General features: G+C 43.4%; 1 protein-coding gene across 6 annotated transcripts in view; it reads left to right on the top strand.

Annotated features, from left to right (window-relative positions):
* The first annotated feature begins 1,147 nt into the window (after positions 1-1,147).
* Positions 1,148-26,671, top strand: part of LOC307115317 (signal transducer and activator of transcription 5B) — a 64,869-nt gene continuing 39,345 nt past the window's right edge. For 2 of the 6 annotated variants that reach the window (XM_079798517.1, XM_079798522.1), the window contains exons 1-2: positions 3,087-3,249; positions 10,736-10,848. In XM_079798517.1, the coding sequence (XP_079654643.1) occupies positions 10,806-10,848 (43 nt within the window). In that variant the 5' untranslated portion in view covers positions 3,087-3,249; positions 10,736-10,805. Of the gene's footprint in view, positions 1,304-3,086; positions 3,250-10,735; positions 10,849-26,671 lie in introns of those variants that run through there. The other 4 variants (XM_079798521.1, XM_079798520.1, XM_079798519.1 and 1 more) reach the window with 4 other exon arrangements.

Here is a 26,671-nt window from a genome sequence, read left to right on the forward strand (position 1 = left end):
ATACTTTCATAATCACTCTCTCTACTTTAAAAAAAAATGTTCATTTTTCCTATGTTTTAATAGATAGTACAGCATATGGTACAAAATTCAAGAGTAAAAGGATATAGGGTGAAAAGTTAGTCTCTCTCTTTTCCTGTCCCCCAGGCCCCCCTCTACAGGGGCAACCACAGGTACCAGGGTCTTATATACAACCAGAAAGATTTTAGGCATTTACAAATACATCTGGGCTTTAGTGCCTATGACTTACACCTGAGGGAGACTGAGGCGCGGGATCTGTTCTCTGTAGCAGCCACATGATGGTCCATGAAAACAAGGGTGGGAGTCAACCCCTGGTTAGGAATAAATCAGAGTGCCCTAGCTAGTTTGGCTCAGTAGATAGAGCGTCAGCCTGTGGACTGAAGGGTCCCGGGTTTGATTCCAGCCAAGGGCACATGCACGGGTTGTGGGCTTGGTCCCTGGTGGGGGGTGTGCAGGAGGCAGCCGGTCAATGATTCTCTCTCATCATGGGTGTTTCTATCTTTCTCTCCCTCTCCCTTCCTCTCTGAAATAAATAAAATATATATATATATATATATTTTTAAAAAACAGTGTTAAAAAAAGAATATATCAGAGTTATAGACAAGGCTGCCCACCAGACTTCCAGGCTCTCCCTCAAGCCTCTTTCTCTCCTGAGTCAGGCGAGCGTGGGCGAGGAGATGACATCAGCTCTCTCCTGTGGACATTTCTGCATGTGCAGGTATGCCTCCAGGACCTTTCTGTGTGGGCTCTCTGCTGGGTCTTTCTGGATCCTAGCTTCCTGATCAATTTCTTTCTTTCTAGGACTCCTTATGTGTTACGTCTCAGTCTGGTGTCCCCTCAGCTTAGGGGATTATATCATATCCCTGAGGCCCAGGAGAAGAGGGTCTCACCTCATCTGGATTGGCAAGGAGTTAGAGGTTGGCATTGGACCTTCCTTCCTGTCTCAAGTTGACAACATTCTTGTTTTGCTGAGGGAGCGACCCAGAACATTCTGTTCTTCGTGTCTGTGTACACACAGCCAGCCAGCTCTAGCTTGGTACCTAGTGGTCAGTCAGAGATGTGCTGGAAGATGAGCAATAGAGAACCTTCCCTGCCCCGCCCTCCACGGCATTCAAACTAGCACCCGGAGGCTCGGCAGCAGGCAGCTGGACGGATCAGTCCTAGGAAGAGGATGCAAACGTTAGCTGCTACTAGAATCAATGATAATAGTTAACCTCTCTGTGGTGCCTGCCAGCTTGGAAGCACTTTCTATGTATTAACTCACTTCTCACCAGAATGCGACAAGGTAGGTCCTGTGACTATAACCATGTTACAGTTGAGGAAATCGAGGCAGGAAACTTAAGGTTGCGTGGCCTGAAGGAGTTTGACAGTGAGCCCGGTTTTAAAGCCTGGGCTATTAACTAAGACACAGTCCTCCTGGTTTTCCATTTCTATTCCTAGTGCAAAGATCTCGGTCCTCAAATATCTAGTGGATGTCTGCTCTGGGCTGGGCCCTGGGTGGGGGTGTTAGGGGGGGATGGAATACTGTGCCTGCCGTTTGCGGGTAGAGAAACGCGTAAACAAATTGTCCTTTAACACCAGAGGTGCCATAATAGAGGCATGAGCGTGTGGTGGGGAACAGGAAGGGCGAGGTTCGTACTGCCTGGAACGAGTGTCACCAAAGGGCAGCCATCGAGAGGGCAGGAGGGCATTCCAGGCAGAGGGAACAGGATGTGCGCAGGTGTGAGAGCTTGCAAGAAAGAGAAATGTGGTGTGCCCTGGTGTCGAAACATCATGGACAGTGACTGTCAGAGGGGCTGCCAGAGAATTCAGGGCTGGTGCTTCTGTCCAGCTTCCTGCTCAGGCCTGTCCTCCTGCTCCAGCCTCCAAGCTCCCTGTACCTACGCTGTGCAAAGCACCTGTGCCAGGTGTTGGCCCAGAGTGTGGGATAGAAGCAGGAGCCTGGGTCAGGGAGAAGGACTTTGTGATCAGCGACAGACACAAGGATCTTTGTGGCTGGTGTTATTCTGGGGGTGAAGAGGAGGCTGCTGGGAAGAGCTGCCAAAGGAGGATTATGGGAGAACTTGGGGCCTTGCCGATCTTGGTCATCCCTGGACATGGAGATTTTCGGACTGGAGGGAAGGGATCTCTGTGTGTATGTGTTGGGTCCTTCTCCTTCTTCTGCCCCTGCAGCTGGGGCTCTGGAGATCTGACGTGCCTTGCTTTGGTGCTGGCCCTTGGAGGGTTGCCAGGGAAACCGTGGGCCAGCTCCGGAGATGTACCCAGAAGAGAGGAGAGTGGGTGACTCAGGCTGCCTTCTCAGACACCGCACCCCCTCCCCATTACGTGGAAAAGGGTCTCAGAGACCTCTTTCTCCTACAGCAGTGATCCTGCTTATTATTTCTTTTTTGGACAGAGCAGTCAGCCCCTCCCGCAGCTCTGACTGCTAGCGACATTCCCCAGGGAGCGAAATGGTCTCAGCCGCCCAAGTCCCCCATAAATACACTCTGGAGTAGTGGACGGATCCAGTTGGCCAGGGTGAATGTAAACTGCTGTGGCCATCCAGGCTCTCCCCCATCTGGGTGGTAAGCAGCAGGAGCCCTGGCTGAAACGCCCTCCTGGGAGCAAACCCGGGATAATTATTGATGGGCCAGTGGCGGACTAATGACCTTGGCTTGGGAGGGACAGGACCCAGAATGCGGGGCCCGAGGGAAGGGAGGTGGGAGGGCTGCGGAGGGGGGCCCACCCACACGACCACACAGTCCGGCCCGAGCCCCGCCAGCGGCGGTGGTCACTAAGCACAGCAGCATGTGCTCCTGGCTGGTGGGACCTGGCTGGGGGCGCGAGTGGGGAAGCCACACCACCTCGGCCACGAGGGGCGGTGCGCGGCGCCGGCCCCCCCGGAGCGTGCAGCCACCCCGGGTGTGCGGAGGGTATCCGGTCCCCGCCGGGCGGCCGCGGCGGGGGTCGGAGGGACCGCGGGCTCGCGAGCGCGCTCCAGGCGGAACCAGGAAGCGGCGCGCGCGGCGCGGGGCGCGCTCAGGGTGGCGGGCGGCGCGCGCGGCCGGCCTCCGCGAGCGAGCGGCGCGCGCGCCCCCGTGGGCCCGGGCGCTGGGAGAGTCGGCGGCCGGAGCCGTCACCCAGGCGGGGGCCCTGCGCAGGCGACTCCGCGCGGCGGCCCGGAGGAGGGAGGGAGCGAGCGAGCGAGAGGCGGGCGGAAGGCAGCTGCTGGCGCCCGAGGGGCCGGGCGAGGTAGGAGCTGAGGGGCCAGCCCTGGGCGCGGGGCCCGGGGGCCAGACCGGCGAGTCCTCCCGGGCGGGGCCCCGCGCCCCTGCCGCCGAGCCGCCCGGCCGGGCCGAGCGCCGCCATCGCTCCCGGGCTGGGAGGCGGCCGCGGTGGCCGCGCGGGGCGCGGGGCGGCGGGGGCGCGGGGCGGGCGCGCAGGGGGCGTCGCGCGGAGGCCGCGGCGGGCGGAAGGTGCAGAGCCGGGGCGGTGTGTGCGCGCGTTTCCGGGGAGGGGGTGTGAGGGTGCCCGGCGCCCACCCCTGAGAGCCGAGGGGGCCACTCACACTTGGGCGGTGCAGTTCCGAAGGGCCCCGCCGCCTCCCCGCTCGTCCTCCTCCTTCCCGAGGAGGTGCGTGCGCTGGGTGGGGGGTGGCCCGGAGGTGCCCGGCGGGGTAGGGGTATCAGCGGAGCTCCAGGGAGCAGTGCCTTATAAGGAGCCAAGGCTGCAAACACGAACGTGTCGATGAGGCTCTGGGTGCGGGACCCCACCGATGGACCCGCCAGGCCCCGGCTCCTGCGTGAGGCAGGGGGATGCAGCGTGTCCTTTTTTTTTTTTTTTTTTTTTCCTAGCCCAGGATAAAGAGTAAAAAAAAAAAAAAGGGGGGGGGGCACCTGGTGTCGGGGTAGATAGAGAGTCGGAGGAAGGGGAGCCGTGTGTCCCCAAAGCTGGTCTGAGGCTGAAGGAATCTGGCAAGACGGTCAGGAAGGAGCGTGTGTGGAGCAAGAGGCGATTGCAGACACTTGTAGCCCGCAGTGATGGGGATGGCCAAGCAGAAAAACAGGTGCCCGCTCTCAGGAAGACGAGATTCGTGAAAACCACCAGCACTGTAAGGGCAGAAAGAGAGAGCGACCCTCTCTTTCCCAAAGAGCCACGCCAGGTTCTCCCCCTTCTTGTCCCCTGTCCTGCTGTCAGAGCTGAAATCAGCCAGCCGTGCTCAGGGCGGGCGACGGGGAGGCCCGAGCTGGAAAGGGTCCTGGCGATGAGGCCGCGTTCTTGGATTGTGCCGATGGGGAAACTGAGGCCCAGGTCACACAGCCGTGAGGTAGTTCAGGGTCTGAGATGCTCTCAGACCCGGGCTCGTCCCAAAGCACAGTGAAGGAGTGGATCTTTGCCTCCAGAGGATTCCCTAAGTTGTCTCGGGAGTGCTTTGGGGGAATTAAGTGCCCCTTGAAAGGACTGGTGTGTCATCAAATTATTAAACTGACCTTATGTCATTTTTTTCAGTCTTCCAATGGGGTTCATCGTCCGCTTGTATCTTAGGTTTCCAGAGTGGTTGGATAGCCGCCTGGGCCGTAATAAGCTTTCAGCTGTTGAGTATATTTACCTCAAGTAATTTTGTTGTGGTTCCGCGAAGATAATAGAACTTTGCCTCTTTCTACGCAGTTCTTCTGTTCTTGTACCTTTGTTTACAGTCATTGGAAAAGGACTTGTTTTATTGAGTGTGCCTTTCGTCGTTTTTTTTTTTTTTAGAAGACGATAGATTGTATGTGGTGTGCCTTTCTAACTTTATTTTGTTAACGCTCTGAACATTGGATCGGCTCTGAGCATTTCCAGTGGATTCCACGTTTGAAGGTTTCTTTTAAGGTGTCGGTGTTTTTGTTTGTTTTGGTACCAATTTCCATCTCATGGCAGATGACAGCTGTTAGAATTGATGGGACAGGGGCTGCCGATTGCAGAAAACATTCACTGTGTGACCACTTGTGATGTCTGTGGTGTTGCATGAAAAGAGTACCACACCTTCGGGCAGGTAAGTGTTCGCTAGCAGATTACCTGTTTCCTGTGGCCTTTGGAAGAGCAACATTTTGAGCACCTGGTTGAGACATAAAGGAAGGGATGAAGAGATCTTTCTTTAAAAACACAAAACATCAGAAAGAAAGAAAGAAAAAAAAAGAGTTGATTTCTATCACCAGCAGTTTGGTTATTGCATAACTTGGAGCTAAACTCTGCACAAAATCATGGCTGTATACCCAGCTACATAAATTGTTCCACCTTCTCGCCAGACCTTGCCTTTTCAGGATTCATATTTTTGTCAACAGGATATTAATATGGATTTTGTGTTGAGAAATTGAAGGTGGATGTGTTTCTTAGGTGGGTACTTCATGATAGATGTGATGGGAGGGGAAAACAGTGCTATCATTGTTGGGAGTGTTACAACATAAATATTTTGGTCAGCACTTCCTATTTGTGCCCCAACTTCTCATTTCATCTTCATTTCCTTGCTCTCAATTGATTTTTTAAAAATGTTTATATATCCAAAAAAACACATCAAGACTAGTAAAAGGTGTCATTTATTGCTCTTTTGGTATTTATGCCAATTTTTGAAGTTATATTAAAATTCTTTCAAGTTACATTCAAGTTATTTGTGACTTGTGTTAGGTTTATATTTATGAGCATCCTTGTGGCGGTTCCTTTGACTTATTTTTGTGTGGGTAGGTAATATAAGTAGTCTTATAAAAGGAAGATGTTATAAGTAGGTAAATGATATGCTCAAAATTCGATTGCAGGTTGAAGGTAGAATTAAAAAAAGCTTCACTATTCTAGTGCCCTACAAACATGTACGTATTCGTAAAGTACTCACGGATTTCTGAATGTTCTTATGACCAGCGGCACATTTTTTTCTTTCCATTAGAGTGTAGATCACCACATTATTCCTACAAAAGGAAGCACAAACCTCCCATTTTTATTCATGTGTTTTGAGCATTTGAAACGTATTCTTTTAAAAAGTTATCTGATAATTCCTAGGTTACTCTTCAGAAAAATATCCTTTTACTACATAATAAAGTATCAAAATAGTTTGACTCGGGAACTTCTTAATAAAAATAATGTTTAGACGTTAGTTCGAAACTATCACTGTCCCCAATTTTGTGTGGTGTTTAAAGGAAAAACACTTTTCTTTAAATCTGAGCTTTGTTAATAGAACTGTTCTAAAATAAGAAGTGTTTCCCCCCCCCCCCCCCCCCCCCCCCGCTGCAGTGTTAGAAACACAAGTTTTATGCTTCTTTCTGGGAATAGAAAGTCAAATTTAACAATCTACTTTCCATTGATTAGACAGGTTTTGTTTTGTTTTTGGTACATTTAAATTGTGAGCATCACAGTGATAAAACGTTTTTTTAAAATTGTATTCACTCTTAATTAGCATGTCCTTATTTTAAGTAGAGTATTGACATTAGATTTTAAAAAATTATTAATGATGATTCTTTACCATTGAAAAACCTAAGCCAGTTTGGAGAAGATTTTACATATCTAAGTCTGTGCTGTTTTCTCTAACCAAAGAGAGGAGTGATTTCAGGTGTTAGATTGTTAGTTGGTTGAATGAGACCCTCACTTTTGGTGGTTTCAGGGCTTTAGATGACGTTTTATTACTTTTGTTAGTTTTGGTCACACCCATGACTTCCTTGGAAGGTAACTTTGAGGTTTGGTTTCCTTTTTTTTTAAAATGGTAATATTGGGGTGGGGGTGCTTCCTGTTTTTATTTTCAAAATTAGGTCCACATATAACCTTCTCTCGTGTCACAATTCACTTTTAAACAAAGACAAGCATCAGATGCCGTGTGGTTTGTCTTTGACCTGTTGCGCCGTTTCATGACAGTTTTACTGAGCTCAGCCTGAATACCCAACTGGGAAGGCAAGACATTCCTGAATCATTCCCCAACTCTCTTCAAGATTTAGCAGCCTGGGAAGAAATCTTAAAACAACAACAACAAATGCGCAATTTTTAAAAAAGGGGCGCGGCGACTGCCATCTGTTTCCTCCCAGGTGCCTAGAACCTGCACAGCATTAGCTGAGCTGAATCGTGTCCTGTGGAGCCTTGGATGTCAGCCTTTAAAGAAGGGTTGCCCCAGCCCGGCCGCTATGGCTCAGTGGTTGAGCATCCACCCATGAACCAGGAGGTCACGGTTCAATACCCGGTCAGGGCACATGCCCCGGTTTCGGGCTCGATCCCCACTGTGGGGGGTGCAGGAGGCAGCCAATCAATGATTCTCTCCCATCACTGATCTCTCTCTCTCTCTCTCTCTCTCTCTCTCTCTCTCCCTCCCTCCCTCCCTCCCTCCCTCTCTCCTCTCCCTCCCCCCCCCCCCCCCCCCCCCGTGAAGAAAGAAAGGTTGCCCCTGCTTTATACAGTATAGAACCCCATGTATTAAACAGGGAATATGGCAGTTTTTTCTGACTTCACCTGGAAGTCATACAGAATGTCATGGAGGAGTTACATAAGAACAAGGAGAAATTTAGGGGATGGTGGTAGAACTTTGGAAGAACCACCCTGAGCCATAAACTCTCCCTTGACCCTCACCAGTAATTTCCATGTGGTAGGTTACTGTTTATGTATGTGCTGGCGTGTGAGGGACGTGGAGCCTTGAGAAGTACGTTCCTGAGAGGAGCATGTGATGATATGTTTCAGACATTGAAGCCAGTGGTTTTTTTCTGGGCCTTCACCTGACTTGATTCTAAGAAGTGTAACGACTAAATAGACTCTTAATTTAATTGGCATTCAAATATGTTTGCCGTTGAGGGGCGCTTATCTGTCCTACATTTTCTTTTGGATCACATTGCTAAAGGCAGTCCTGCAGTAGCATGTTGGGCAGGTATGCATCATGCGATTTGCAAGTGCATAAATGGTTAATACCTATAGAGTATCATAACCTCCCTTACCCCCCTCCAATACTCAAGAAAGGAGAAGTTATAATTTGTCATAGACTGGATATTTCTTCTTTGAGTTTATTCATATTAGTTACATCCATTCTCATGTGTTACAATACTATTAAGATGAAAAATACATATGTTGATTGATAAAGAACATTTATTTATCTTCTGGAAGCTCGCTTGCAAAATCTGGTCCAACACTCACTGTCCATTTAGTCCTCCCTTGCCTTTGACACTCTGACTAACTCTTTTTATTTTTCCAGATTTCTATTATGAAGAGAAATATCTCCATATTCTGTGCGCTGCTAGGTATTTGAAGTGCTTGTGCTGACTCATTTTTAAATTATACTAAGATACAGAGGCTGGTTTGAGAGCAGTAATAAGATTCTCAGAAAATATGAAAACTTTCCTTTCTGACTCGTTAGAGGAAGGTTGGGGAAGACAAGGGGAAATACATCAATGAGCCAATCAATTGTTGTTGTTTGTTGGGATTAATTTGGTGACTAAGATTGCCAGTGCCCATCAGGCTAGTAAAAGTGAATTTGGCTTTACTCTGTAATGCTCACAGGACAAACCCAAGGGTTTCCTCATACTGCTTGTTTTCCCCTGGTAGGGGATTTTTTTGGCATATGGGAAATCAAGCTGAAGTTACCAGTAACAGCCACATCCATGATTTGTACTAAAAATGATGATTTACGACTCTAGGCTATGCCTCTGCTTACTATGGGCTCTTCTGGGAAGATACACTCATTATCTATATACTCATGATTATGCCATCTTTCAAAAAGCGATCAGAAAATTTATTAAAAAGTAACTCAGATGATGTCCGAAGCCTAAAAGTACCAAGATAATAAAAATAATACCTAACACTGACCATTCCCAGTGCCAAGCAGACGCTGTGACAGTTCTTGCCATGTTTTACCACACATGATCCTCGCGGGGGGTTGGGGGGGGGATTATCTTCAGTCAAAAGATGAAGAAATGACCACAGAGAAGTTAAGTAACTTGTCCAAGGTCACATTGCTAGCAGGGACTGCGCTGGGTCCCGATCCAGGCCACGTTGATTTCAGAGGCTGCATTCCTAACCCTTGTACCGCAAAGGAGTGTGGGCAGCTGCAACCTTGCAGGAAGACAGCGGCTTCTTTAAGGCTCCTGTATTTTTATTTGTGTTCCAAAATGGACTCTCTTTTTTTTTTAATAGAAAAAAATGTAATATATTTGGAGTTTTTTGAAGTTATGAACATGCTAAGCATTTTTCCAACCAATGTATATATTCCTGGTGGGAATTACATGAAAACAGAGAGAGCCTTCATTTTAACTGTACCTTGTCCTGTGGTGTCCTTCCACTAGCATTATCCTGTACACCATAGCAGAAGTGCCGTAAGCTGTCTCCTTGGCCTTTATTTACAAACAAAAGGAACTTTTTGTGCCAGTTGTGGCAAGTGACACAAGTGTTTGTTGGCTGGGGACTCAAGTGTCCAGCTCCTTTTCTTTACAGCCTTTATTTTGAAGGGATGTATGGTCCTCTTCTTGTTTTAGTAAAGCCACTAACTGTGATTTCTGAGATAGAAGGACTTAAGAATTTTAATTTGGGGGTGGGGGTAAAGGCAGCTGAACAAATTACTGTGTGTTTAGGGCTATGCAAACGGTCATTAGAAACTAGTCGAAGAAACATAATTCCTTTTCGTATCTGATGCTTATTTTCTCTGAGCACTTTTCCTTGGAGGTGGATTGTGAAGTTAAATCTTGAAGATGTAATTCACAAGCCCTAAAGTGTAGTGATTTGAATTTGAAAGATCAAGTCAGGGATGAGAAAAACTTGAACTCCCTGAGCAGAGAGTATAAACTAGTTCAAATAAACAGAGGATGTTAGCAGCTTCCAGGATTGTCAAACTGTCACCTTTGACCAGGGTTGAATTTTCTTTGAATGTTGACAGAAGTTACAGTGTCAGTGGAAAAAGCTTCATGTGAAGTATCTATAACTCAGAATTTCCTTATGTTTGTGTCCGTGAGAGCCTACAATTAACGCTTTTTAAAATGTCTGTTGAGTTTAAGAAGCCTTCAGTGGGGTTTTCCAACCTTCAGGTGAGAGTAAATTAGAAAGTTTATGAAAAACTATTTTATGTTGTCTAACATTCAGCGCTTGTAGCTGGTGGCAAATCACCACTGTTTTTGTCAAGAATAGGATTTGAAAACCCAACCTGGGGGGAATGTCTTAACTAAGCTACGTTCACAAATGTCATTGTAGTATTTATAAAAAGAAACGGCTCAGCACTTAATCTGTTGAAGTACTACAAATTGGAATTTTTCAGCTTTATCATAGAGCATTCTTCAAGATGTAGTCATCCATAGTTTAGGTAAAATTATCTCTCAGAAATAATGCTAATTCTATTTTTTGTTTTGTTTCCTGCTTCTAAAAATCTCTTGGTCATCTTTGAGGCTTAAGGAAAGTAGCAAATTGGAGATTTACAGAAATATGCAGCTCTTTACAGAATGTAACAGTCAGTTTACCCTGTGGGTTTATGTTTTTAGGATTTGTGATCTGTTTCTGGTAGAAAATGAGGGAGAATTATAGTGAGAATTGGACATTGTAGAGCCTCATTCCAAAAGGTATGGGAGGTCTAATATATAGAGATGCAATGCAAATATTCCTTCTTTTTATGTTGTTATTGTTTCAATTATGTAGTGATCAATGGAAACCCTGAAGCTTATCCTAAGATAAGTTTATCTTGTAACGAGTTTAAATAGCAAGTGAAAATACTAAATTCATTGTGATGTGAACAGAGATTGGCCTTCCTCTTTAACTGTTGAAGGTATTAAAACAAAATGGAAAACATTTGGCTTCCTGAGTGACATGGCTACAGTCAACATGCTGAGCTGGGGATGAAGCATGAGCCCTTGATTTTGCAACACCAGAGCAAAGCACGTAAGTTTAAAGGGATGAGTCCTTAAGTAAGATAGCTTATTACCCTAAACACACATTTAAAATTTTGTCCTAGAAATGTGACATCGTCCAAATTTAGGGGTTTGAATTTTTATTACCCAAATGTGAAGTCTTAAAAACTTCTTTATGCTCATGATGTTAAAAACTTCTTTATGCTCATGATGTTAAAAACTTCTTTATGCTCATGATGCCAGAAACCAAAGGTAAATGACAAAATAAGAAAAAAAAATTTTTTTTACTCTCACCCGAGGATATTTTTCCATTGATTTTTTATTTTATTTTTATATTTTTATTGATTTCAGAGAGGAAGGGAGAGGGAGATAGAGATAGAAACATCAGTGATGAGAATCATCGATTGGCTGCCTCCTGCACACCCCCTACTGGGGATCAAGCTCGCAGCCCGAGCATGTGCCCTTGACTGGAATCGAACCTGGGACCCTCCAGTCTGCAGGCCAATGCTCTATCTACTGAGCCAAACCAGCTAGGGCTCCATTGATTTTTAGAGAGTGTTGGAAGAGAGAGGTAAAGACAGAGAGACATAACGATGTGAGAGAAACATATCGATTGGTTGCCTCCTGCACGTGCCGCGACCAGGGAGGAGCCTGCAACCGAAGTACCTGTCCTTGACCGGAATTGAACCCAGGATCCTCCAGTCAATAGGCCGATGCTCTATCCACTGAGCCAAACCAGCTAGGACAGAAAAATATTTTTTAAAATATATATGTTATTGATTTCAGAGAGGAGAGGAGAGGGAGAGAGAGATAGAAACATCAATGATGAGAGAGAGTCACTGATCGACTGCCTCCTGCACACCCCCAGTTGGGGATCAAGCCTGCAACCTGGGCATGTGCCCTGACAAGGAATTGAACCGTGATCTCCTAGTTCCATAGTGGCAAACTGCGGCTCGCGAGCCACATGCGGCTCTTTGTCCCCTTGAGTGTGGCTATTTTGAAGAAGTGGTGTTAGAAGAAGTTTAAGTTTAAAAAATTTGGCTCTCAAAAGAAATTTCAATCGTTGTACTGTTGATATTTGGTTCTGTTGACTAATGAGTTTGCCGACCACTGTCCTAGTTCATAGGTTGATGCTCAACCACTGAGCTACTGGCCAGGCAGACTAACAGCATTGAAAAAATAAAAACAGTGTTGCTTAGGAATATGAGGGAAACTGACACCTTCATGACTCATTGGTTGAAATGTAAATTGGTGCTTTTTTGAAGTTTGATATGTGTATTGAGAGCCTTAAAAATGTCCCTACACTTTTACCTAACAGTTCCATTTAGATGACAGAATCTCGAATGTGTTCAAAGATTTGTGTACAAGGGTATTCCTCGTAGTGTGATTTAAAATAGCAGTAAATTGGAAACAACTTCATGTTCAGCATTACAGGATTAATGAATTAGGATTAGGAATTTCTATACAATGGAATTACAGGATTAGGAATTTCTATACAATGGAATACTATTCAGCCATTTCAAATCAGGTTATGAAAAATATTTAATTACTTAGGTAAGGTTTATAATATATTACTAAATGAAAAAGCAAATTATATCCCTGCTGGTGTGGCTCAGTGGTTGAACATAGACCTATGAACCAGGAGGTCACGGTTCGATTCCCAGTCAGGGCATATACCCAGGTTTCGGGCTCGATCCCCAGGGTGGGGCGTGCAGGAGGCAGCTGATCAATGATTCTCTCTCATCATTGATGTTTCTATCTCCCTCTCCCTCTCCCTTCCTCTCTGAAAGCAATAAAAAAATATTGTTTAAAAAAGCAAATTATTTTTAAAGAACCACATACAATTGTGCTTGGAAAAAAGGATAAGCAGCCCTAGCCAGCTTGGCTCAGTGGATAGAGCGTCGGCCTTCGGACTGCAGGGTCGCTGGTTTGATCCCAGTCAAGGGCATAGGCCTAAGTTCCGGGCTTGATCCCCAGTAGGGGGTGTGCAGGAGGCAGCTGATCAATGATTCTCTCTCATCATTGATGTTCCTCTATCCCTCTCCCTTCCTCTCTGAAGTAAAAAAATATATATATATTTTTTTAAAAAAGAAGCATTAAAAAAAAGATTTCTGGATTGTGAGATTCCAGATGTGTGTGCGTACTTCCTAGCATTTCCTGTTCATTATTACTTGTTTTATGAACAGGAAATACTTTTATAATCAAGAAAAAAGTTATTTTAATGAATTGATAAAGAAAAGGTGATATTTACGTCCTTTCTTTATATTTATACGTAATGGAGTGTTATTCAGTCATAAAAATAAGGAAATCCTGCCATTTATGACAACATTGATGAACCTTGAGGTCATTATGCTGAATGAAATGGCAGACAGGGAAAGACAAATATTGTCTGATCTCACTTAAATATAGATCTAATAATAATAAAAAACAACAACTCATAGAAACAGCAGATTGGTGGCTGCCAGGGGCTAGTGGTGGGGGAATGGGTGAAGATGGTCAGAGTACAAACTTCTGTTGTAAACTCTGGGGATGTAATATACAGCATAGTGACTATAGTTAACAATGTATTGTATATTTTAAAGTTGCTAAGAGAGATATTAAAAGTCCTCACACCCCCCACCCCACCACACACACACACAAATTGTAACTATGTGGTGGATGTGTTTACTAACCTTATTGTGGTAATCATTTTGCAATATATACATACATCAAATCATTGTACACGTACACTTTAAACTTCCACAATGTTATATGTCAATTATATCTTAACTAGAGGCCTGGTGCATGAATTCATGCACGGGTGGGGTCCAGCCAGCCCAACCCAATGGGGGCCCATTGGGCTGGGCTGGTTGGGGGGAAGGGCCGCCAGCAAGTTGGCCTGCCGGCCCCGCCCCCAATTAGAGTGTTGGGGGCTGGGCCGGCCAGGGGGGTGGGGCCGATGAGGGCCTGGATCAGGCTGGTTGGCTGCCTCTGTGTGTGTTACAGCCACCAGTAGTTCTGGTCATTCTGCTGTTCTGGTCGCTGGGCTTTTATATATATAGATAAAGCTGGGGGGAAAGTAATTTTTTTTTAAAGTAATTTTTAAATGACATTTGTGTATTGATTTATCTTGGAATAAACAACCTGTTTTTGTTTTCAGTTAATGTTTCCTTTTTAGGAACAGAAAAATGAATAATTTGTGTTTGTGTTAACTATTTGTCATGGTATACTTATTTAGTATGATTAGATGACGTATTTTGTTGAAGAGCTATATTAAAATCATTGCCATTGTATTCAACATTTTTAGTTAAAATAATTTGAACTTGAGCATTGAATTATTTCCTATACTTGGTGGAATGCTTCATAAGCCAATAAAAAATTATATTGTTTTCTAAATATGATAAATAAATTATAATGTTGCCCTAACCAGTTTGGCTCAGTGGATAGAGTGTCGGCCTGCGGACTGAAGGGTCCCAGGTTCGATTCTGGTCAAGGGCATGTACCTTGGTTGTGGGTACATCCCCAGTAGGGGGTGTGCAGGAGGCAGCTGATTGATGTTTCTCTCTCATCAATGTTTCTAACTCTCTATTCCTCTCCCTTTCTCTCTATAAAAAATTAATAAAATATATTTAAAAAAAAGAAATTATAATGTTTTACATACTTGCGTATGTGCTCTGCTAAGCTACTATTCTTTTCATGTTGAAGGTGTGTATTTATTGTTGTTTTGACATTTGGAAAAAAAACAGGCTTAATTTATTTTAACTTCTTACAACCCTGATCATTGTATTATTTCAATATATTTTCTGCACTTGCTGTTGTACTGTTTTCTCTTTCATGATGATACCTACAAAGGTTGCTAGGTTTCTTTTCCTTGTAATTCCATTAGTCATGCTTAATGACTTCTCTAAATGTTTATTATGGTATTCATTTGGGAATATCTGGTAAAGGAAATGTCTAGCGAAAGATGCTTTCTCTCGGGTATATGTCATTAGTAATACAAAGACGTGTTCTGACTTAATTAAATTTACATTAAGTAGTTTATTTGTAACTAGATTTAGTGTTTAAAAGTATTTTAACATTTTAAGGAGTTCAAAGAAGAAAAATGAAAATAAACTGTAAGTTAATGTTTTAGGAGAATTCTGGAGCCACCACTATTTAGGTCTTAATTACTTTGCAGCAAATAAAATTACAATCTTAAAAAAAAAAAAGAAACATGTATTTTTGAGCCCACCAGAAGACCTACTTATTTTATGTAAAAGTCATCTCCGTAAAAATCTACCTTAACTTAGATTATGCCTTGTAACTTATTGTAATGAAATTTGCTGTAAAAGAATTTTAAGTCAGTTTTGAGACTACTAAACTATAAAAGAAACCAGGTAGTATCTTTTAATGTTTTTTAAACCTAAATCCATAAGTAGTTAACTCAAATTCATGAAGATAAATATTTTTACATATTGAAAATAAAATTATAGCCCTAGCCGGTTTTGCTCAGTGGATAGAGCATCAGCCTGTAAACCGAAGGGTTGTGGGTTCGATTCTGGTCAAGAGCATGTACCTCGGTTGCAGGCTCGACCTCCAGCCCTGGTCTGGTGTGTGTGGGAGACAACACATCTATGTGTCTCTCTCACATTGATGTTTCTCTCTCTGTCTCTCCCCCTCCCTTCTGCTCTCTCTGAAAATCAATGAAAAAATGTCCTCGGGTGAGGATTAAAAACAACAACAACAAAAATGGCCAACAGTTGGATTCCATAAAAAAAAAAAGAAAAGAAAACTATAAACATATTGCCCAATATGCCTTCATTAATAAACCTGTTAATTTTCTGGTTCTTTTTGCTTATAACTTCTTACCTCCCCTGTCTCCTGAAAATTGGATGATCTCATTTAATCCCAAATTATGTTTTCCTTTGGTTTCAGTTTATTTGTAGTTGCTGATTTTCCCTATAATCTGTTCTATCACTGTGATATTACTGTGACCAGTTAAACAAGTTTCTTCTCTTATGTATCTTAGACATTTTCACCAAACCATGAGATATTTTATAAATCATTTAAATTTGGGGGCCTCAAATTTAGCATCATATATTTTATAATATGGCATCAATTAATTATACAACATATTTTAAAAGTTATATATATAAAATGATTTATTGCTGTCTTCATGGAAACTAGTTACTTGTTTGTGTTACTTGTCTTTATCCGATTTTGAGAACTTGGCTATCCTCACAAAGATAAGTCTTTTCCAATCTGTAAATCTGAAGGTTCTCTTCTTAAAGGAGTTCAATGTAGGTAAGATTCAAAAGATTGCAAAAAAAAAAACAAAAAACAACACCTTCTTTTAGAAGTAACATAATTTTGTTGGAAACTCTTTAATTTGCTTTTTGTCTCTTAGTTGCTAGAGGGCTTTTTGAAGTTTTATGTGTGGGAGGGTGGTGTTTAAAATACCTCCAAGGTGCCCAGCCCGTGTGGTTCAGTTGGTCCAGCCAGGAACCAGGAAATTGCGGTTGGATTCATGGTCAGGGCACATGCCTGGGTTGCAGGCTCGATCCCCAGTAGGGGGCGTGCAGGAGGCAGCTGATCGATGATTCTCTCTCATCACTGATATGTCTATTTCTCTCTCCCTCTCCCTTCCTCTCTCTGAAATAAAATAAATAAATTAATTAATTAAATAAAATACCTCCAAAGTAAGTAAAGAAATGTATTCCAAAGTTTTATAGTAATTTGGCTATTAAGGTAAGACTTAGTAAGTACTAAGTAAGTATTTGTTGACTAGTGAATGAATGGGCTGTACAATCACATCTGCTTTTTAAGGCACAGTTAGACAACACCTTGACCCATTAAACTAGATGTGCCAGTGGTTCTTAACCATTTGGGGATTAGAGGATGTTTTGAGACGCCAATAAAACCATTGACTCTCTTCCCAGGAAAATACAAATACACATGAAATTTTGCTTACACTTCCAGAGGTCCATAGACTCTAGTTGCAAGCCCCTAATATAAACAGCCAGCTCCCTATTAACACAGGTAGTGGAGTTAGAAAATATGGAGAAGAGAAAAATAACCCAAATGTATGGTTAAAGCAAACCTCTAGTCTGATCTTGTTATTTGAGGGCTCAGGAGGGACTTATTTTCTCAGAAACTTAATAAATATCAATCTACTTGACCATTTAAGGTATTCCATTATATAGCCCTACCATCATTTAGTTAATCTATTAATGGATATTTAGGTTGTTTCTAGTTTTGCACTTTAAAAAAAAATTAATTTCAGAGAGGAAGGGAGAGGGAGAGGGAGAGAGACAGAAACATCAGTGATGAGAGAGAATCACTGATTGGCTGCCTCCTGCACTCCCCCCACCGGGGATCGAGCCTGCAACCTATGACCCTGACTGGAATCAAACCCGGAACCCCCCTAGCCTGCAGGTCGGCCGAGGCTCTATCCGCTGAGCCAAACCGGCTAAGGCTAGTTTTGCACTTTTAAAGACAACTTCATGGCGCGGATTCCTAGACTGAGTAGATTTTTTTCATATTTACCAGACCGTCTCCTTAATGTAAGTTCTAGAAGTGGAGTTGCCGAGTCGTTTGTATAGATAGTGCCAACTGCCCTCCAGAAAGACTATCCCGGCTGATGTGCCCACCAGTAAGCAGTGCGTGAAGGGGATGATTCCCCACTTCCTTCATAACTCGGTGTTGACAACCTTTATATCTTTGCTAGCCTCTCATACTTGTTCGTATTTCTTTGCTTTCTAGCAAAGTTGGACAGTGTTTCACATGTTTATTGCCAATTTTATTTCTTCTTTCTGATTTGCCTTTTTATATATTAGCCTGTTTTTTCTATCATAGGTGTTTCCGTTTTTCCCAAAGATCTTTCTGTCTTACATATGACCTCCTAGTTTCTTCTTCTTTTTTTCTTTTTTCTTTTTTGGCTTTCAACTTTGTGTAGTATTTTTTGCAGTATGTAAATGTAGTCTAATTTAGTAGTTTTTTGTTCTCTGATCATGCTATTAAGACATGCCTAGAAAACCCATCCATACCCAAAGATTATTAAATTTTCATTTGCATTTTCTTTTAGAATATTTTATACTTCTATTATTTTTTATTTTTTGCATTTGTCTCTCCAGTCATTGGGAATCTATTTCTGTGTAAGAAGTGAGGTGGGCTCTAGTTGGTTTGGCTCAGTGGGGTTGTGGGCTCGATCCCCAGGGTGGGTGCATGCAGGAGGCAGCCGATCAATGATTCTCTTTTATCATTGATGTTTCTATCTCTCTCTCCCTCTCCCTTCCTCTCTGAAATCAATAAAAATATCCTATCTAATAATAGACAAATATGCAAATTGACCATACCTCCGACACACCCACAAGCCATGCCCACAAGCCACACCCACCATCCAATCAGAGCGAGTATGCAAATTAACCCAAACCAAGATGGCTACAGCCACAGAGAGCAAGGTTTCCTAGGTAACAGAGGAAGCCAAGCTTTCTGCCAGCCGTTGCAGGCCTAAGCCTCCACTCAAGCTACAAAGTTTCAATTATAGAAGGAAAGGAGCAGAATGGAGCTTGAGAGAGCAGGCCAGGGTTGCACACCCTGGCCGGGCCCACCCGCTTAAGGCAACAAAGTTTCAATTATAACCCCAACACAAATGACTGCGGGCCTCGGAGGGAGCCCCAGGCTTGGCTCTGCTCCAGGCTACAAAGTTTCAATTATAGAAGGAAAATATATTCCAGATACCAGGGCCTCTGCTTGGGTTGCCAGGGGGCGTGGCCAGCCTGCAAACCACCACAGGCCCCTCGCTCAGGACGCCCCACACCCCAAGGGAACCCCACCCTGATCAGGGACACCCTTTAGGGCAAACCAGCTGGCCCCCACCCCTGTACCAGGCCTCTATCCTATCTAATAAAAGAGTACTATGCAAATTGATCATCACTGCAACACACAATATAGCTGCCCCCATGTGGTCAAAGATCCTGCCCCCATGTGGACACAAGATGGCCACCACAAGATGGCCAGCAGGAGAGGGCAGTTGAGAGGGACCAAGCCTGCAAGGGAGGGCAGTTAGGGGTGACCAGGCCGGCAGAGGAGGGAAGTTGGGGGCAAACAGGCTGGCAGCAGAGTGGTTAGGGGGTGATCAGGCTGGCAGGCAGAAGCAGTTAGGGGCAGTCAGGAAGGCAGGCAGGCAAGCAGTTGGGAGCCAGCAGTCCTGGATTGTGAGAGGGATTTCCAACTGCCCATTTAAACGGGCAGTCGGACATCCCTTGAGGGGTCCCAGATTGGAGAGGGTACAGGCTGGGCTGAGGGACAACCCCCCTCCATGCACGAATTTCGTGCACCGGGCCTCTAGTATTTTAATAAAAGAAGTGAGGTGGGAATGTAGCTTTATTTTCCTAAAAATGACAATAATCCATATTTATTGACCACTCACTGTGTGCCAAGCACTGAGTTAAATATTTCATATGTATTAATAATTTTGACCTAAATCAATTACAAATGGCTAGCCAGTTATTTAAAAAAATCCGCCCTGACCGGTTTGGCTCAGTGGGTAGAGCGTCGGCCTGCGGACTCAAGGGTCCCAGGTTCGATTCCGGTCAAGGGCATGTACCTTGGTTGCAGGCACATCCCCAGTAGGGGGTGTGCAGGAGGCAGCTGATCGATGTTTCTCTCTCATCGATGTTTCTAACTTTCTATCCCTCTCCCTTCCTCTCTGTAAAAAATCAATAAAATATATTTAAAAAATAAAAGAATAAAAAATAAAAAAATCCACCTTTTTCCATCAGCTCCCTCTTTTTTTCCATATGAAAATCCATCTTTATCACATACTAAGTCCTCATATATGTTCAGATCTGCTGCTTTTATTTTTTAAACTAGAGGCCCGATGCATGAAATTCGTGCACAGGGGTGTGTGTCCCTCAGCCCAGCCTGCACCCTCTCCAATCTGGGACCCCTCGAGGGATGTCCGACTGCCCGTTTAGGTCCGATCCTACTGGGATCGGGCCTAAACGGGCAGTCGGACATCCCTCTCACAATCCAGGACTGCTGGCTCCCATCTGCTCACCTGCCTGCCTTCCTGATTGCCCCTAACCGCTTCTTCCTGCCAGCCTGATCATCCCCTAACCACTCCCCTGCCAGCCTAATTGATGCCTAACTGCTCCCCTGCCAGCCTAATTGATGCCTAACTGCTCCCCTGCCAGCCTGTTTGCCCCTAACTGCCCTCCCCTGCAGGCCTGGTCACCCCTAACTGCCCTCCCCTGCAGGCCTGGTCATCCCTAACTGCCCTCCCCTGCAGGTCTGGTCACCCCTAACTGCCCTCCCCTGCAGACCTGGGCTCCCCCCAACTGCCCTTCTCTGCAGGCTTGATCGCCCCCAACTGCCCTCCCTTGCAGGCCTGGTCCCTCCCAACTGCCCTCCCCTTCTGGCCATCTTGTGGCGGTCATCTTGTGTCCACATGGGGGCAGCCATCTTTTGTGTTGGAGTGATGGTCAATTTGCATATTACTCTTTTATTAGATAGCATAGAGGCCTGGTGCACGGGTGGGGGCCAGCTGGTTTGCCCTGAAGGGTGTCCCGGATCAGGGTGGGGGTTTCCTTGGGGCGTGGGGCAGCCTGAGCGAGGGGCCTGTGGTGGTTTGCAGGCCGGCCATGCCCCCCGGCGACCCAAGTGGAGGCCCTGGGATCTGGGATTTATTTATCTTGTATAATTGAAACTTTGTAGCGGAGGCCAAGGCAGGCCAGGGCTGCGGGAGCTTGGCTTCCTCCATTGCTGGGGCAACCCAAGCCTCCTGCTCTCTCCAGCTCTGTGGCTGGCGCCATTTTTGTTGGGATTTATTTATCTTCTATAATTGAAACTTTGTAGCCTTGAGTGGAGGCCTGAGCCCGCCAGGGTGTGCGGAAAGCTTGGCTTCCTCCATTGCCGGGGAAACCCAAGCCTCCTGCTCACTCAGTTGCTGCAGCCATCTTGGTTGGGTTTATTTGCATACTCGCTCCTGATTGGCTGGTGGGTGTGGCTGTGGGTGTAACGGAGTGATGGTTGATTTGCATATTATTCTTTTATTAGATAGGATATATTTTAATTTATTTCAGAGAGGAAGAGAGAGGGAGAGAGAGAGAGAGAGAGAAACATCAATGATGAGAGAGAATCATCGATTGGCTGTCTCCTGCACGCCCCCCACTGGGGATCGAGCCCACAATCCGGGCATGTGCCCTTGACTGCAATCGAACCTGGGACCCTTCAGTCCACAGGTCGATGCTCTATCCACTGAGCCAAACCAGCTAAGGCAGATCTGCTTCATTTCTATTTTGTTCCATAGATCAGCGTTTCTGAATATACCATATTATCTTATTAGGCATTTTATTTGGATCATTAAATTTTTTCAGAGACTAAATCAAAGAGGTAAGTAAGAATTTGCATGAACTTCCTTTGAAATATGCAGTAGGACAGATTTTTAATATGATTCAAAATGAATTTCACATTTTTTTTAACAGATGGCAGATAATCACCAGTAGTTCCCATAAAGAATCACTAGACCTAGTCTTCTTAAACATGTTTTTCTATGGAGATTCTGTAATAGAATAGGAATTTTTAAAAACAATACTCTGTACACTTTCACTCAAAATAGTGTAATTTCATACTAACATTTCAGTAAGTACAGTGACTACATAATTTATATTTATTTTTAAAAATATATATATATATATATATATATATATATATATATATATATATTTAATCCTTACCTGAGGATATTTTTTTTCCATCTGCAACACAGGTATGTGCTCTTGACCTGGAATCAAACCCATGACCCTTTGGTGCGTGGGTGGATGCTCTAACCACTGAGAACACCGGCCAGGGCCTTAAAATTTTTTTAATCGATTTTTTATTGGTTATTAGTGAGAGGGGAGGAAAGAGGGAGAGAGAAAAACATTGATGTGAGAGTGGAACATCGATATGCTGCCTCCCGCACACCACCCACAGGGATTGAGCCTGTAACCCAGGCAGGTGCCCTAACCGGGAATCAAACTGGCAACCTTTCAGTGCACAGGAGGGTATCCACCCAACTGAGTCACACCAGCTAGGGCAAAACTACATGTGTTTCTAAGTTTTAACTTAAAAGCTTAGGATTGCTTTCAGAAATTTTTCCTTCTAAGCAAAATGTAGAAGGAAAGTTATAAATTTTACAAATAAGACATATATGAACTAGAAAATTGTAAACAAGAGTTTTATAGGAAATATGTAAAATATTATAGATGAGCATTGTTCAGTACAAATATAAATGTAATTTTATAATAGCCACCTTTTTAAAAAGTAAAAAGAAATAGGAGGAATAAATTTTAATATTTTTCTTTAATCCAGTGCATCAAAAATATTTCAACATGCAATCAATATAAAAACAATGAGATATTTTACATTTCTTTTTTTTATGCTAATTCTTCAAAATCTAGTGTGTACTTTACACTTACAGCGTATCTCAATTTGGATGCAGAAATACATGAATTGTGTTCAGATTTCATAAAAATCTCTATCAATAGATTCACATACCCAACTTGTTCCAAGCATACATGAAAGTTTTCCAGTAACTAAACTGAGCATCCGTTTTTCAGTTTACATTTAAGTTCATTAGAATGAAACAAAATTTTAAAATTCAGTTTCTCAGTGACACTAGCTACAATTCAAGTGCCCAATAGCCCATGTAGCTAGTGGCTGTCCTATTGGACGGTGCAGTTACAGGCTCTCTAAAGAAATAAAGTAACATATGGGCTGTCTCCTACTTTTAACATCTGGCTTGCAAATAACTCAGATGCAAATAGGGTGTCTGGCCCTCTGGGAACTCTTTAAGGGAACAGAAGCTACTCTTACCTGAAGAAGATGACACCCCTAAATTCCCACCAAACACCCACCTCCAAACACACAGGCACACAGGGACACACTCTGTTTTGGAAACTGCTACACCAAGGCATGGTTGAAGCATCATCCACATCCTTGGAGAGCCTTCTCTTCCCTGGGGGTAGGTCTTCTCCAGTCTGTGCTGTGTGGGAGCTGGGATGGGTAACAGACAGGGTGGAGGGATTATCTTGTTACTAATGTTACCCCTGACTAGAAATTCTAACACCGTTTCTTCAGAAACAAAATTATAAAGGGTAGTTGGGTTTTTTAAGATTGTGGCTCAACTGAGGTTTTTGGGTTTACCTGGGGATTTTTTTAAAAAAAATCTTTTTACAACTCTGAGAAAATAGTTTATGTTCCAAACAACAAGCATGCAGTTGGGTTTTGGAATATGAGTTCATTTGTAAGGTGACCAGAAAGAGGGTACGGGGGAGAGGTTGGGAGTTGCCTGTTGTTTTATTACAGAAGGGGTGCAGGGGCCTGAGTACTGAATTTGGATGCAACAGCCTAAATTGTCTCTCATTCCCTACATGAGCTTGCTGACAACTCTTGAAACGAAACCTGTTCTGTTTTAGGTATCATTCAACTATCAAATCACTTTTAGACAGAGTTTTTGTTATTTTGTTTTGCTTTGGGGTGGTGTGTGTGTGTGTGTGTGTGTGTGTGTGTGTGTGTGTGAGAGAGAAACAGTTTGCCTAGAAAATAATCGTTTTCTTTTCGTTTTAGCTACTGTTCATTTTTATGGTACACTTAAAGTTGATGTTTGAAATTTGGGATCTTCTAGTTACAGATGAAATTTTCCCTTTCAAAAGAGACTCCCCCCCCCCCCCCCGGCCACACACACACACACACACACACACACACACACACACACTGTTAGTTTAGTCCTAGGAGGCACCTAAGGGAGGGGAGTGATTTTGAGTTCTGTATAGTTGAGGTGATGATCACTCCAACTGTGTGTGGAAGACTGAACCGTTTTAGAAGTCCATCGTGGTAGAGAGGTTCTGGAACCTCCGGGAATACCTAAGCCCTTGGTTCTTCAGGCCTTCCTGCTTAGTTGATCTTGATGTTCTTTCTAGATCTCTGATTCTAGGAGGAACCTTTGAGGAGATGTATAGAACTCCTTTGTTGTTTTGCATATTGGCTGACATCTAAGGCAGATTAGTTGGCTTTTTAATGTTACATAAAACATCCAGTAGCTTTTAATAAGCTGTGCTTTAGGAACCCCTTTATTTTAGTATGGTGCCAAAAGTAGCTTAATTATAACACTTAGAACATTCTGATATACTTTATTGAATATCATTGATTCCTCAATAAAATTGAGGGTTATCTCCATAAAGGAAAATTATTTACCCAATATAATATCACAAGCTATTTTAGAATATTTAAAATATTTCCTTAGGTGAAAATTTAAGAGCATATCCAAAAGTTGTTGTGCTCCAAGGAGTCTGATTCTTTTGTTTTTAACATTCATTATATTCATTATATTGAATAAAAGATTGTTGTGTCGACTTCAGAAATAGGTGGTGCATTTTCAGGTTTTTAAAAATATTTTTATTACACCCAAAGTTTTCACTGTGATGTATTTGTTGTTTTAGTAGAATTTTACCTATATTTTATTCCGTGGGGAAAAAGATAAACTAAATGTTTGCTAGCCACCTACCACCTTGTGCTGTTATGCGTTGGGGGTAGAAACTCGAGTCCCACTGTGAATTTTTAACTCCATGCTCTATATATTTAGAGCCTTGTAGAGATCAAATCTGCAAACCAACTTTGAAAGATAAATGATTTGATTGTGGCAAGGATATCCTCTACCTAAAACCGTGTCTGCTGGGAAAAAGCTGCACTAATACCACAATGACATGATCTTCACTGTGGGATCCTTGATTAGACCCGATTTGTTTTGCACATCCTATAGCTCCATAAAGATGATCGGCTTTCAGCAGGGATGAACAGATGTCCCGGTTTCATAAGAAATTGCTTTCACATTGTCAAGCCTTTCACAAAAGCCAGTCATCACCCTTGTTATTCTGATTTTGTTGAGACCCTTTGAAAACTTTTCCCCAAATATTGGTTTGAATGTACAGACCTCGCTGTTTACCTGTAAGATTCTATAATAGTCAAGTGGTATCCTTCCCCCCCACCCAACAGAAATAAAAAGAAGAAAACTAAAAACAAAAATGAGCAAATATAGTATAGGTTGTATTCATTTAAACTTTCAAGTATTTTTAATAGTAGATACTAGAGCCCTAGCTGGTTTGGCTCAGTGGATAGAGCATCAGCTTATGGACTGAAGGGTCCCGGGTTCGATTCGGTCAAGGGCACATACCTTGGGGGTAGGCTTGATTCCCGGCCCTAGTCATGGCGCATGCGGGAGGCAACCAATAGATGTGTCTCTCTCACATCAATGTTTCTCTGCATATATCTCTCCCCCTCCTTTCCACTCTCTAAAAATCAATGGAAAAATATCCTTGGGTCAGGATTAATCCCCCCAAAAATATATTAGCATCTAAGTTTAATAAAATACATATCTGTTTTGTTCCCTGCTGTATCTTCAGTACCTGGAATGGAGCCTGGCATGTAACAGATGCTCAGTTAAGTATTTGTTAGACAAATATTTATTGTTTCTATGAGAGAGTTAATCACATACATTTGCTTATGGTAGGCAGATACTCATCTATATATATAAAAGGCTAACATGCAAAGTGTCCCCTCGGGAGTTTGACCGGGAGACTGGGAGTTTGATCGCTCACTATGACATGCGCTGACCACCAGGGGGCGGCGTGGAACGAAGGAAGGTCCCGGCCAGCAGCTGAAAGGCCCTGATCGGCCCTGATCACCAGCCAGGCCTAGGGACCCTACCTGTGCACGAGTTTTGTGCACCGGGCCTCTAGCCTCTTATAATAAGCATTGGTTGGTGTTGGAGTTACCTTAATTCTACTTATTCCCCTTTAATCTCAATAGAGAGGGTATATTCAGAGGCTGCTTCAACCCTCAGAAGGGCTGAAAGCATGCTTTTTACTGTGAAAGAAATAAAAAAGAAGGGAAAGCCAATTCTCTGTTTCCTTTGAATTTCAGAGTTAAGGGTGGAAGAAATGTTAGTTCACTAGGCATGAACTGGCTTTTCCCCTCATTAGAAAAAAATTTTTTTAACCATTTGAATCATTTTTAAGTGGCATTAAGTATATTGACGTTGTCATGCAACCATCACCACCATCCATCCTCATTCCCAAACTGAAACTGTACTTATTAAATGATAACTCCCACCCCTGCCCTCCAGCCCCTGGCAACCACTGTTCTACTTTCTTTCTATATAAAGTTGACTATTCTAGGTACCTCATATAAGTGGAATCATATAACATTTGTCCCTTTGTGTCCGGATTTTTTTTTTTTTTTTTAGTATGACTCTTTGGTTGGAGACTTGACAATTTTTCTTTTTTTAAAGAAATATATTTTTATTGATTTCAGAGAGGAAGGGAGAGGGAGAGAAAGGTAGAAACATCAAGGATGAGAGAGAATCATTGATCTGCTGCCTTCTACACGCCCCCTACTGGGGATTGAGCCAGCAACCTGGGCATGTGCTCTTGACCGGAATCGAACCCCGGACCCTTTAGTCCACAGGCCGACGGTCTCCACTGAGCCAAACCAGCTAGGGCTTGACAATTTTTCTTATCCCTGCATTTCTAGTTTTTGTTTTGTACCTAGACCTAGCCAGTGATGCATACACAGTAAGTATCCAAAGACCCATGAATTCAACAGCTTGTTGGATACTGTTAGGGGGTTATTAAAGCTTTGAAAAATGTGATTCCTAATCTGTATGTCGGTAGGCTTATCTCCTCCAAGCCTTGCTGATAAACCTGCACTAACGGTAATATCGAAGATTAGGCTTTCTCCATGTTTCATAAAGCAAATTGTTCTCATTGTGATAGACCGATTATGAACTGGAAAATTACCGATACATTGTTGTAATTGTTTATACAGACATTAAGACAAACTCTATATAAAGGACA

This window comes from Cnephaeus nilssonii, assembly GCF_951640355.1.
Source record: "Cnephaeus nilssonii genome assembly, chromosome: 19".
NCBI lineage: Eukaryota > Metazoa > Chordata > Mammalia > Chiroptera > Vespertilionidae > Cnephaeus > Cnephaeus nilssonii.